The sequence below is a fragment of the Triplophysa rosa genome, linkage group LG2, assembly GCF_024868665.1.
Source record: "Triplophysa rosa linkage group LG2, Trosa_1v2, whole genome shotgun sequence".
NCBI lineage: Eukaryota > Metazoa > Chordata > Actinopteri > Cypriniformes > Nemacheilidae > Triplophysa > Triplophysa rosa.
Window position 1 is genome coordinate 10395338 of NC_079891.1, and position 14619 is coordinate 10409956.

General features: G+C 37.8%; 1 protein-coding gene across 3 annotated transcripts in view; it reads left to right on the forward strand.

Annotated features, from left to right (window-relative positions):
- The window catches only part of nol6 (nucleolar protein 6 (RNA-associated)), a 143422-nt gene that overhangs the window by 44418 nt on the left and 84385 nt on the right, over nt 1-14619 (forward strand). For all 3 annotated transcript variants that reach the window (XM_057358686.1, XM_057358666.1, XM_057358675.1), the window contains exons 2-5: nt 8132-8353; nt 8519-8635; nt 8757-8933; nt 9224-9392. In XM_057358686.1, the coding sequence (XP_057214669.1) occupies nt 8132-8353; nt 8519-8635; nt 8757-8933; nt 9224-9392 (685 nt within the window). The remainder of the gene's footprint in view (nt 1-8131; nt 8354-8518; nt 8636-8756; nt 8934-9223; nt 9393-14619) is intronic.

Sequence of the window (14619 nt, forward strand, 5' to 3'; positions counted from 1 at the left end):
ACAGCACGGATGAACCAGAGGTTTTATACTGCCCATGTTCATTGTTTTAACTGTAATGCACCACAACAGACAAGTGACTTGCGTGACCCACCTTATTCCCCTGTGCTACCCACTTGAGGTGTGCAATCCACAGTTTGAGAACCCAAACCTCTGATCTAAAGGACCATGCGTCGCACATCATGGCCACTCTGCAGAGGTAAGGGATGTTTTTACACTTAAGCCCAATTTATGGTTCGGCGTAGCCTACGCAGAGCCGCGTACCCTACGCCGTAGCCTGACGCGCACCTCTCCAAAAATGTAACAACGCGTCAACTCAATGCGGACCGCAAGCGCTGGTCGGTTTGGCAGCATCGTACTTCCTTCTACGCATTTCTGGCGTCTTCTTCTCTGGCGTCTTCTTCCGGCAAGTTCAGAGTCCACAAAAGAACAACATGGCGAGCATCGACATCTCTGGTTTCTAGCTTTTTGTTTAAGTGATTTAATTAAAAGTAACTGTTTTTCTACTTCGATCAGCTCCAACTCCGTTAAGATGCGATCAGCTTCCATCGCTTGCAAACACTAGCATACACACAAAACATCGGCGAAGAAGAGCAAACTCTTGAAAACACAAAGAGCCAACTAGCGTTTCGGCGGTGTAATTGCAGTACGACGCATACTCTCAACGCAGAACCATAAATGTTCACGACGGCGTCGTCTACGTACGTAGGAGGTCCTACGCACGACTATAACTTAAGCTTTATCCTTACAGAAAACCCCAGGTGATGCACAGCATGTTGTATTTCTAGCTCTATTTTTTACATTTTCTATTTAAAGTATTGCAATATATCGCAAGTGTGTATCGTATCGAAATACATAGCAATATATTGTATCGTGACCCCTAATCGTGATGCACAAAAATGAATAAAACACGCTTATAAACAGGTTATATGTCTATAAAGTTACATAACTGATGAAAAATTACAACATGAGTACTTTGTGAAATTTCATGCCATTTGAACATGCACAATCTGAATTATAAGAAAAAACAGACACAAATGTCCTTAGGACATGTTTTGGTCCAATTTTAAATCTACTTTTTACAAACTTACCACACATGATCTGGCAAAGCACAGAATTATCAAATGCAAGCTTCCCACATCTCCCCTTTAGGCTCATCTGAGCCATCATGGCATTTGACAGAGTTCTGAAAACACAAACATATTTAAGTCAGCATTTATTTAGGTACTTTTTTTTTTTTACAAAAGTGCCAAGTAAAGTTTAAGTCATGTTCTCAGTCTACTGAAGAGGTGAGGAAAGCGAGAGCTTGAATGTGGGAGGGAGAAACTGAGAATGTGCACTTGGCTATGTATTGCTTCTTTCACAGTCTCCACAGAACAATAAACCATAAAATAATAAAATGTGACTACAGAGACTATAAATTTACAATTTTCAATGCAGGAAACCCTTCTTTAATAATCAGATGATGTCTGAACTATTGTTTCCTTGATTTAAATAAAAATAATACATTTGAGTCAAATTAGTCAAATCTGCAAAAGCACCCAGCTCTAATGAAGTATAATGTGACAAAATATAATAACGCAGCCTTGCATTTTTTGACCATATCAACAACATCTACGCCTCCAAGTCTTCTCAAATGTGCTTTCTGAAAGAGTAAAACACACACAAATGCATTAGTGAGAACACACCTGTGCTTACAGGAATTGCCTGTTTTTTTTCAAGATCGTACTTAACCAGTTGGGGCTCTAGTAGGGCTGCTCGATTATGACAAAAACATAATCACGATTATTTTGGTCAATATTGAGATCCCGATTATTTAACACGATTACTCATTAACTTTTAAAACAACATAGAAAATAAATAACTTTGCTTTTAAACTGTGAATTCAATTGAAAAATAAATGTAAAGAAATAGCACAGCTGAACCACTGTAAAAGAAGGGGGTGCGCTGTGGATTTATACCACGAGAAAAGAGAGGATCCTTGCAAAATGGAATGTGGCACAATAATCGTTTTACCTCAATTATTTTGTTTTTGTAATTGTTGAAGCCAAAATTGACGATTACAATTAATTTTCGATTAATTGCACAGCCCTAGTTTCTAGCATTGTGAAATTTCTGATAGATTTTCAATGGACCAATATTATATTGAGAACTTATCCATTCTTTTATTCAAGAACTTTATTAAACCTCAATATATATATATGATTAAAAGTGGTAACTTTCTTGTTGATATCCGAACATTATTTCATAAATTAAATGCTCTAGCAGCAGTAATATAATAATTTGTGAATTTCTGAACATATACATTTATAAAAGCTCATCATACCTGTATTATGAAACTGCGCGTCACACAGAAATCCAGACTTCAGGGCTCACGCTGCTAAATTCTCCATGCCGTGCAGTGTTTGGTGTAACTAGTTACTAAGTAATTAGTTACTGTAATTTAATTACTTTCCACTTGAATAGATAAAGTAAGGGATTACTCCCATTTTTTCTGTAATTTAATTACAGTTACTTCTGATGTAATTGAACTAAATACTGTGTAATACAGGTGCTGGTCATATAATTAGAATATCATCAAAAAGTTGATTTATTTCACTAATTCCATTCAAAAAGTGAAACTTCTATATTATATTCATTCATTACACACAGACTGATATATTTCAAATGTTTATTTCTTTTAATTTGATGATTATAACTGACAACTAATGAAAATCCCAAATTCAGTAACTCAGAAAATTAGAATATTACTTCAGACCAATACAAAGAAAGGATTTTTAGAAATCTTGGCCAACTGAAAAGTATGAACATGAAAAGTATGAGCATGTACAGCACTCAATACTTAGTTGGGGCTCCTTTTGCCTGAATTACTGCAGCAATGCGGCGTGGCATGGAGTCGATCAGTCTGTGGCACTGCTCAGGTGTTATGAGAGGCCAGGTTGCTCTGATAGTGGCCTTCAGCTCTTCTGCATTGTTGGGTCTGGCATATCGCATCTTCCTCTTCACAATACCCCATAGATTTTCTATGGGGTTAAGGTCAGGCGAGTTTGCTGGCCAATTAAGAACAGGGATACCATGGTCCTTAAACCAGGTACTGGTAGCTTTGGCACTGTGTGCAGGTGCCAAGTCCTGTTGGAAAATGAAATCTGCATCTCCATAAAGTTGGTCAGCAGCAGGAAGCATGAAGTGCTCTAAAACTTCCTGGTATACGGCTGCGTTGACCTTGGACCTCAGAAAACACAGTGGACCAACACCAGCAGATGACATGGCACCCCAAACCATCACTGACTGTGGAAACTTTACACTGGACCTCAAGCAACGTGGATTCTGTGCCTCTCCTCTCTTCCTCCAGACTCTGGGACCCTGATTTCCAAAGGAAATGCAAAATTTACTTTCATCAGAGAACATAACTTTGGACCACTCAGCAGCAGTCCAGTCCTTTTTGTCTTTAGCCCAGGCGAGACGCTTCTGATGCTTCCTGCTGCTGACCAACTTTATGGAGATGCAGATTTCATTTTCCAACAGGACTTGGCACCTGCACACAGTGCCAAAGCTACCAGTACCTGGTTTAAGGACCATGGTATCCCTGTTCTTAATTGGCCAGCAAACTCGCCTGACCTTAACCCCATAGAAAATCTATGGGGTATTGTGAAGAGGAAGATGCGATATGCCAGACCCAACAATGCAGAAGAGCTGAAGGCCACTATCAGAGCAACCTGGGCTCTCATAACACCTGAGCAGTGCCACAGACTGATCCACTCCATGCCACGCCGCATTGCTGCAGTAATTCAGGCAAAAGGAGCCCCAACTAAGTATTGAGTGCTGTACATGCTCATACTTTTCATGTTCATACTTTTCAGTTGGCCAAGATTTCTAAAAATCCTTTCTTTGTATTGGTCTTAAGTAATATTCTAATTTTCTGAGATACTGAATTTGGGATTTTCATTAGTTGTCAGTTATAATCATCAAATTAAAAGAAATAAACATTTGAAATATATCAGTCTGTGTGTAATGAATGAATATAATATACAAGTTTCACTTTTTGAATGGAATTAGTGAAATAAATCAACTTTTTGATGATATTCTAATTATATGACCAGCACCTGTATATTCAAAAGTGGAAACGACATCAAAATTATAAGTCTAACTTCAAAATGTATGATTTAATGTATCCTTTGCACATGTGTATTGGTCAGTTAATAAGAATGTTTTATGTAGTTACTGCATTTATTATTTATTTGAATGAATTAAAAGAGCCGTTTCATGTCTATCCTTGAATCAATTCTAATCAAGGTTGATGTAGAATATAGAAAGTAATTAGTAATAAGTAATTAAATACTTTTTGGAGAGAGTAATTTGTACAGTAATCTAATTACACTATTGAATATGTAATTAGTAACTAGTAATTAATTACTTTTTAAGAGTAACTTACCCAACACAGATGCCGAGCATCCGCAATATATAACATCCATTAGCACTTTTAGTCCACAAACGTAACAAATCAGAAAATATGAATATATTCCCCATCGTTTACGTCGGACTTCTTGTAAAGGAATTATTTGTCATCGTTGTTTTAAACAAATATGCATGCAGTGCATCGCGTTGTTCATCCGGTAAAACTGTGATCCTTGAGTAAAATGAGCTCACCTCACATACACATGATTCATATTTGACAAGCACGCGGTAGTTTTATTTCATAGCCGTGTTGTTAATTTGTCGCTTTGTGTGCCTATGTCTCACTTTCTATAACCAAACTAGTTTCACACCACCTCATCGTTTGTTTTGTCACAGGGAAGAGAACTTGCTGCTGCCTCACAATGGCAGGCATCCTCCTCCATTGTCGAAGTGAATGCGCATTATGTGTAGTTATGTAACGTGCGACGTCATGTGATCTGTTCCGCGATAGAGACGATAGTCCAAAATCTCTATCGGTTGACAAATTTCTACCGGTTAATCGTGTCTACCGGTATATCGGCTACCCGTACTGACAAATGACAATGTTACAGACAGATGGCTAAAATAGGGACACATATTTTTTGTTTACCTAAATTTGTTTTATTAAGTTATGTATTAGTTCATGTATTTCATTTTTTTACTATACGGTAGAGGTATATTTGTCCACATAAATTACTGTAGTATACTATAGTTTTATTTACTGTAGTTAACTGCAGTAAAAGTCTTACTGTTGTATACTACAGTGTTTACTACAGTTTATCAATTTACTTCAAGGGTACTACAATTTCTTTTATCAAATATTACAGTATTTTTTTGTCTGAGTGTTCAAGTTAAAGGGACTTTTATTTTGACAGGTCATCAGGAAGATGCTTGAGTTTCAGTGTGCTTGACTGTAGGGCTGAAACGATTCCTCGAGTAACTTGAGTAATTCGAATACAAAAAATCATTGAGGCAATTTTTGTTGCCTCGAAGCCTCGTTTGATCCATTTAACTACAGTACACACGGAGCATTGCGTTTCCCCACGGTCCATTATTTCTAACGCACAGCCCGCTAAACTCTATACATGTTACAGGGCTCTCAAGTCTCACGCATTCACCGTGAGACACCAGGGTTTTTCCTGGATCAAAATGGGGCGGAGGTGGTGCCATCCTGATCTTGTACACACACACGTAGGCCTACTGTACCTTTAAGTGGCTTAACCAAAGTGACTTTGAGTTTGCCATACTAAAAGTTCTAATAAAATTAGATAAAAATGACAATTATAAGTTATATAAAACATTACTTTTATTCAACCAAACAGAATTTTCTTTAAATCAAATAAAGCTTTTTTATCATTTCAAATAACTTTTCAGCCCACAATAGCCAACTGAATTAACCAGTCTTTCTAAATGAGCAAAGCTCATTCACATCTTGCATTCTCTGTGGTTCACTTTAAATGATTCAAGGATCTCTTATATTCGCTAGTGACTGAAAAGTTCAATAGTTTAAATGAATCTGTTCAAATGAGTTATTTGTGTGCGAGTCGTTCTGAACGCAATGTGCGTTCATACTGGCGAACTCGCTGTGTACAGTATTCGCTGATTCAACGATCCAACTGCACAGCTAAAGACATCACAATGATATACATCATGTTAATTTAAAGCGTAAGTAGCTAAGGTCCTACTTTGGTTTATGTAGTGTCCAACAACAAGTTTATGTACATACAAGGTGTAAAAACACTATTATGTCGTAATAATAGGCAGTTATTCTAACCATACTTCTTGTCTGACTCTCAAATGATTTGTTCCGCGATTCATCCGTCTAGTCCCCTCCTATCCGCTAGCCTAGTGTCATGTGATTGGTCAGATGGTGTAGTCTGTTGTGATTGGTCAAACGCGTTCATCATGTGTCGCAAATGGAACGCCTACCATCATTACTGGATTACAGTTTACAGGTTGGATGTCATAAAAATTATTTCATAAAACATTCTATTAAGTTCATAAACGTTGAAAGTATTTGGAAAATTAATTGATCCTTCTGCAGATGCCAGTAAGAAAAAAGACATTTACAATTCTCTTGTAACAGTATTATACCTGGAGTAGTTGACACGGCATACAGTGTACGGTGTTCGTATCTTCAGATGTTATTACAATAGAGATAGTACTTGACTCAGTTTTTGAAATAAATATTTTGAGAGTTAATAGATTGAACAATTAAATTAGCGGAGTTAATAGCAAGATAAACAAACTGTAATACCCCAGAAATAACGGTACATGCTAATGATAGCGTTATATACATTAGCTAAACACAGACATAAGGTACACAAATATTTCTTGAAGATAAGACAAAAATAAATAGTCACACTTACAGGTTGTGATTCGGTGGAGCTAACTGGTCCAAATAAGGTTGGTATTGCCCCCTCTTTCAAGGATAGTCGTTTCACATATCCTGCAGTGAACGCGCCAAGATTATTGAAGCAATTTTCGGTGAAATGACACGCGCACAGTAAAACCCTGGGGTTATACTCCTTTGGTATCGTTTGAAAAATGAATTGTAACCATTGTTCGCTCAGAAGTTCTTCCTTTGGTAGTTGAAATAAGACGGACTTAGTTTCACAACATAGAACACAGGTTCTAGACATGATACACACGCATCACGAACGAGCGACAGTGTTTTGGGGGAGGAGAGACTAGTAGTGAAGTTTTCGCGGCAGTCCCAGCAAAACGTAGACTATGTGTAGTGACGTAGATACGCGGTGGTTAGAGACTCGGACTAGCTCATGTCTTGTTTGCATGATTCAGAGTCGACTCCCATTTTTACAAGCCAATAACTTTATTTATTCACCTTCAGACTTACAACTTGGCAGACAGCTTACTTTCAAACACGGCAACATAACACACTGCATGAAATGTAATTTTCATGATCTCATGCTACTTACTCTTTAATAAATTTCAAGAAATGAAACGTACTTGGATGCAAAACAAACAGCTGTGAAAAACAGGCTGGCTCTTGTTCTGCAACACTTTTTAGCGCCTCCTTTTTAGTGCTGATAACGAAACAGCGCCTCCACTGTGGCGTAATGTCGCAACTGCAGTTACAAATGACAGTCTGTTAAATGCATTTCTTGTGAAGACGCCCGACATAATTTTGGCGAGAGCCTGAGGTGGCATGACATTTGACAGAGGTGCGCCATTGATTATTGTCACACACAAACATGCACAACCACGACAAAGGCAATTCACACAAACATACGGCTCTGTGTAATGCACCTATTCTTATTACTCTTAGGACAGACCGATTTTTTTCGTAACACTGTTATTTTTTTCAAGTTACTTGTCCGTTTGGACGAGTAAAATTCTCTCTCACTTGCCCATACAAAACATTCACTTGTCCCGGACAAGCGGAAAAGCGTTAATGTCGAGCCCTGCTATTTACAGAAGTATGTTCATGTTCTTAAGTCTAAACAGTGACAGGTTTTGGGAAACGCTAGAGGGCTCTTTAAGAATTAGAAGGCTCTTTGTGCCTATTCATTTGACCTGTTCAAGAAATCCCCATTTACAAATTTGAGGGGATTTCAGTATTTTACATTTAGAATACATTTAGGGTTTTTTGTCTTTTTCATGTACGAAAGAGACTTGTTCTTGACTTGGTGGTGAAGACTTGGAGGAATAACTACAATTCTAGCATTTCTTCCCTCAGATGGAATCACCAGATCCATCTCAAATTGAAGAGCAAGATGAGAAGAGTGTGAAAGTGACTAAGGGGCCTAAACGTCAAGCAGAAAGCACAGTCTCAGATAATGGAGTCTTACAGCCACTCAAGATGTCCAAACAGGAGCTATATAAAGCCCCCACAGTGGAAGAGTTTAACCAACTTAAGGAAGCTGAAAATCTTTTCCACTGCAATTTGTTAAAAATGCAGGTAATTGTGTCCTAATCCATCTATCATGTTTTACTACATTTGTATTTCTTAGCTTTCTTTGTATCATGGCACACGCTGTATTTACATGTTAACTAGATGATTCAGTAATGCATGATTATAACTGTATAACAATATTTTTCACATTGCATATTTGTATGTGTTCAGATGGATGAACTTTTGAAGGAAGTGGCCCTAAGTGAGCACAGGAAAAACCTTCTGGATTTTTTTGTGCAGCAGATCACACACCTCTTGCATACTGTGCCTAAATCTGAAGTTGTAGAGGTTAGACATTAGTGGAGCCATTCGCAGGACTGCCACTGGCTTGGGCTGCAATGGATTTGAAAATGCTAATTTATGGTAAATACTAAAAATTACAAAAAAGTCTCTAATTCTCTTCTGCTAGTTGGAAGACCTTTCATGGTTGTCAGGTGTTGAAGTCCCAATCCGCTTCATCCCAAAAGTTGCAAAAGGAAAGTTTCACATGGAGCCCCCTGAATCAATCAACCTGGTGGGCAGTTATCCACTAGGCACGTGTATCAAACCCCAAGTCTCTGTGGATTTGGCTGTCACCATTCCAGCTGTGAGTTAACTATTACACTTCTAAAGTTCCTGTTTTGTGTATGAAACATATTAATAAATAAATCACAAATACCAACTTGTATACACAAATAGAAACTGACAGTTGATGTTGAAGGCAGATGTTGACTACTCATTAAGCAACATATATGAATTTAAACAAATTTTAAATAAAATGAGTACCGTTTAGCCTGAGGCTTCATAAATATTCCTGAGATGGATGATGGTTATCTGTTTATTAATTGTAAACTAATTTAAAATGAGGTTTATGGTAATGCATTTTATTTTTTGAAGACTATTTTACACCCGATGGATGCCATAAACCAGAAGTATCCTCAGAAGAGAGCACTGTATCTGGCTGGTCTGGTGCAGCACCTCATGTCTACGAAGACTGTGGGTTCACTGCGCTACTCTTGTCTCCATGGCAACCGTCTTCGACCACTACTACTGATCAAACCCAGAGGTATGATTGGTGTAATAAAAGCTTTTACAGGAATCATATACCACAGTAATATTTCTTAGATTTTAATATGTTTTCAGGTATGAACTATTTGGCAAAATTCAGTTTTGAATCAAAATATATAATTCTTGTGAATCGTGTAGATCTGATTTTTTTTTTTTGGAGAGTGTGGGGGTCCTTGTTGATTTTATAAAATATAAGCCCTCAAGTGCCATAATTTGGAAATTCAAAATGCCGATACAGGCAACTTCATAGCGTCAAGTAATCGGCCCACACATGTAGCAGGAAGAATGTTTTCCAAACTTCATTTTGGCACTTCTGAAGGGGACGAAACGCGAAGTGTCGTCTCTGATAAAGAGAAAATGACATTGTTTTTATTACTCAGTTTGTCAAGTGTGATCAGAACTGTTGTGAACAACTTGCAGTGTTTCCCCTAGGTTTACGGCTTTGGGGGGGGGGGTTGCGGTCTCTATTATCTCTATTTATATTTTTTCTCTAATACTTTTTTTATAAATAATATTTCATCAATCAATCTATTGTTTATCAGTCAATTTATTTTATATTCTGATAGCCACAGTCTGTATGAAACGTGTTGTAGGCTCTGGTGCTGAAGCGAATTAGTGGTCTATTTTAATATTTAAAAAACTACTGACAACAAAATGTAACCACTGAAATGAATATATCATGAGCAGGAGTACTTACAAAGTTACTAATAAGTAGGCTTTCCATGCCATTCATACTAGAACTGATTCTATATAATCTTACTGATGAAAACATGATTCATTATGAAATGCTCTTAACATGCTGATTATTAATGTCATTAATGCTAAATGTTAGAGCTGGAACGATGCGTCGTATTATTTACATTTATTTGCTGTAATGGCAGTTGCTGTAATGCAACAACAAATCGATAATAATCGATAATGAAATTCGTTGTCAACGAATTTCATTATCGATTAGTTGGTCTGTGACGTCACTTGCGAGCTGCGCAGTTATAAATCAAGCGCATCTTCTTCCCTTTTAAAATTACCATTTTAGATGCGTCTCTCCGTGCAGCATGAGACGTGTCTCTCCGTGGATGCGTCTCTTCGTGCAGCGTGAGGTGCGCAGTTTTTAAGTCAGATGTGGTTCTCCGTAGATGCGTCTCTTCGTGCAGCGCGAGATGCACAGTTTTAAAGTCACACGTGTCTCCGTGCTGCGCGAGGTGCGCAGTTTTAAAGTCAGACGTGTTTTGCATGCATCTCTTCAAGCTGTGCAGTTTTAAAGTTTAAAGGGGAGAGGTGTTTTAAATGACAAAATAAAAGATTATATTAGTAAAACCCAATTTGTGGCGTTTGCACTTTTCAAAGTACATAATAGGCTAAATACCCTGATTTGGTGGTTTATTTAGTTCAGAGGTGGGTAACGAAGTACATTTATTTGAGAACTGTACTTAAGTACACTTTTTGAGTATTTGTACTTAAAGGTACTGTGCGGGATGTTTTGTATGATCTACAGTATTAACAGAAATGCAATATAACATACAAAACTGTGTCTTTAGATGTGTATAAAAACCTTACGTAATGAAAAGTTATGTTTTTATTACCTTAGAATAAACCAGTTGTATCTACATAGGGAGCGGGCCTATCTAAATGGAATTTGTTATGTTGCGCAGCCATGTTTTGTACAGTAAGCTTTAACGGACAAACAGCTCTACAGAGCGCATTTCGTATATGTTGGTCTTCTTCGTGTGTTTTTTTAGACGCAGCTTGCGTCATCACTGAGTTGAAGACGCACAAAGTAGTAAGTCGTAGTACGGAGAGAAGGAGTAGTCGTCGTCTAGCTGAAGCAATTGATTGTTCTGTCTTAGAAGTTTTGATAAAATGGAGGACTATGCGTATTGTGCACAAGAGCCGACAGAGCGTGAATCTCCGTCGTCAAAGAAGTGCAAACGTGATGCTGCCAGACGAATTAGAGACAAACGGTGGCAGAAATCCAGGATAAACATCGGTGTATCTATTATCATATGGAAGGCACTGTTGAAAGACAAATGTTTTCAAGGCGATGCCGAAGTTGCCTGTTTTCTGCTAGACTGGTAAGATAATTCAACATTTTCAATGTTTCCACTTTTTCAATGTTTACCAAACAACTGTTTTGTTGAAACTGTAATTTTAGCATTTTATACAAATGGCTATATAACCTCCGAATAATAATGTTTTTCCGTCCCTGCGGTACGTACTCCGGTTGTTCCTGACTTTACAAAGGGGGAGACAAACATCTACTAACTTACACCTAACTGCCTATGTCGCTGTCAGATCAAATGCTTTGAACAGCGTTGCTATTTACGATTAGCTAACTTTAGTTACTTCACTACTCTCAGCATGTACTAGATAGCACGCAAAAAATATATCTAATTATAGAATTGTAACAGTAACTTTCGCAATAGAATACATGTTAAATGATTAATTACGTTAATATATTGCCTTACCTTTGTGAAGAAACATCGTTGCTTGTATCACTGCTATCCGCTGTCTCAGTAGATGACATCTTTTTTTACTGTTGCGGCCACCGTCGTACTTCGAAAGGGAGATTCGTTGCAAAACTATAATACAACGCTAGTGGCCGCTGATTTTCAAGAACTGCGCCTTTAAGTATTACTTTTTCTGTTTACTTTTTACTGTACTTCACTACATTTGAATGACAAATATCTCACTTTTCATGGCACAAAAAAAATGATTTCCTTGGCTGACCCTCCCCTCGCTCCCACGTTTGGGAGAGACTATTGTCAGTTGCTTCTAATATGACACACCTGAATCAACTCACCAGGTGTATTAATTATGGAGACATTCACAACATTTTGGGAGAAGGCTAATGAGTTCAGTTGTGTATACTTTTCCCATATCTGATTTACTTATTGTAAGCAAAAGATGTAATTAATTTTTATCCGATTAATCGTTTAATCGAAGAAAAAAAAGAAAAAAAACCCCACCCAACTAATCGATTATCAAAATAATCGTTAGTTGCAGCCCTAGTTCCCGGGCGTGTGCAAGTTAATCAGCAGAACAAGAGAAAGTATAATACACCCGACAAACAGCGATCTCGAGCCTCGGATGCAGTAAGTTAGTGAATGGATGGAGGAATTCCCCCTACCCCTGGAATGTGATCATCACAGCATGGACACGCAATCACAAACGGACGGAGACGGGCACGTAGATGTAGACTTTCCTAATAAATAACTTTATTTTAACACTACGCTTTACATTAATGATTTACATTAACGCCATTGTACTAGTGTAAGTTAGTGTATGTGAACCTTTGCAGATTGTGACCCTGCTTAAGTTACTCTACTAACTATCATGAAACCACGTAAAAGTTTTCATGCACTTTTTATGTCATTCGATAGCTTTATGCAAGGAATAAACCAATATAGCATAATTAAGAAACTAACCTCCGCTGGTGCGGTCATCTGTCAATCTCCAGTCAGCATGCGTGTGTACGGTGATGGTAAGGACACTACTCTTTCCAAGATGTTCCAATGTTTTCATTATTTTTCCTAATCATAAGATGGTAGTCTATGGTTTTGTTTAAAATGTATTTTGCTAGAGACTGTGAGTTACTCGCTGCGTGTGCTTAACTTATTAGAAGCACTGGAAGCGGTCTGAATGTTGTGCGTCTTCATGTGCAATAACTCTGATTTAACTGTAAATGGATGAAATTGGATGGTTGCAACGCACATGTGTTAAGTAAGGGATAATGTACAGGCAGCCGGTTGTTATCTGCCCCTCAGAATGGAATGTCGCGACTGGCCAATCAGAATCAAGCATTCAAATGAGCCGTGTAATAAACATGTAACATATCATCTCTTCTCGTTGTGTTCTAACTGTTATTTACTTTGGGGAGCAAAATGATCCCCCGCGACTTCAGAAGGAGAAGGTGCTTTAAGCGCATCATTGTGCTTCCGGGATGCGCATAACTGTAAATAACGAAGCGAATGCATTAAGCGCATCACTCTTGAGTTCAGGATGCGCATGCACGCTTTTATGCCACTCTGCATTGGAGTCTTTTATACGGTGATAGTTTTATGCAATTAACAGAGATAGATGGATAGTATTTTTACTTTTACTCAATTACATTATGAGACTGAAAATAGAGTCGGATATTTCTTGGAGGAAAAAAATACAGAGCATATATAATGCTCTAGTATTTCATAAACACACGTCTTTTTTTTACTTCTGGATTGACAAAGGATTAATAAAGTAATCAAAAAATCTTTATTAGATTAATCTAAAAAATAATTGTTAGATCAGTCGACTAATCGAAAAAATAAGCGTTAGATTAGTCGACAATAAAATCGTTAGTTTGCAGCCCTACTAAATGTAGATACAAGACGTTATGGTTCATAATCTGTCACAAACCTATATAGCAAACCGTAAACTGACTGACAGCTAAAAATACTTTATTAGGTTACTGCTTTTCATTTACTTAAGCGTTACAGAAAAAGTGTCAATTTATTTACCTGCTCTTGGTGTCTGCAGGTCTTTATATGCGACGTGAATTTGGCTGGAGAAGCAGCGCTCACGGAACAATACACGTACTCCTAATTCAGGATGAGCCCTTTTTAACTTTATTAACAAAATGTGGCCTTCGAACGTTAATCAATGAATATGCTCTGTATCACGTATGAATGTCCTTCCTCAAAGTAACATTTAGAGTCCTGGATATCTTGATTGGCAGGAGTTTAATAACAGCACTGTTAGCTGATAGCGAGGCAAAAAAACAAATTACTTCTTGATTCCTGTAATTTTTTTATTCAAGGTTTAAAGCGGTCAAGCATTGGATTTCATGCATACTGATAGTGACACCTATTGGCCAAAGTTGGTACCACATGCTAATGTTAGCTAGCCATCATTTTTTTTCTCAATTGCGTTGCTCTTGGAGGAAAAAGTTTTGAGGGGGAAAAAAAGTTTTGAACAGCAAAAAAAAAAAGAGAATCGTCAGACTTAGGCTCAGGACGGATCGAAAACACTACAGGTTATGCATCTCCATAAAGTTGGTCAGCAGCAGGAAGCATCAGAAGCGTCTCGCCTGGGCTAAAGACAAAAAGGACTGGACTGCTGCTGAGTGGTCCAAAGTTATGTTCTCTGATGAAAGTAAATTTTGCATTTCCTTTGGAAATCAGGGTCCCAGAGTCTGGAGGAAGAGAGGAGAGGCACAGAATCCACTTTGCTTGAGGTCCAGTGTAAAGTTTCCA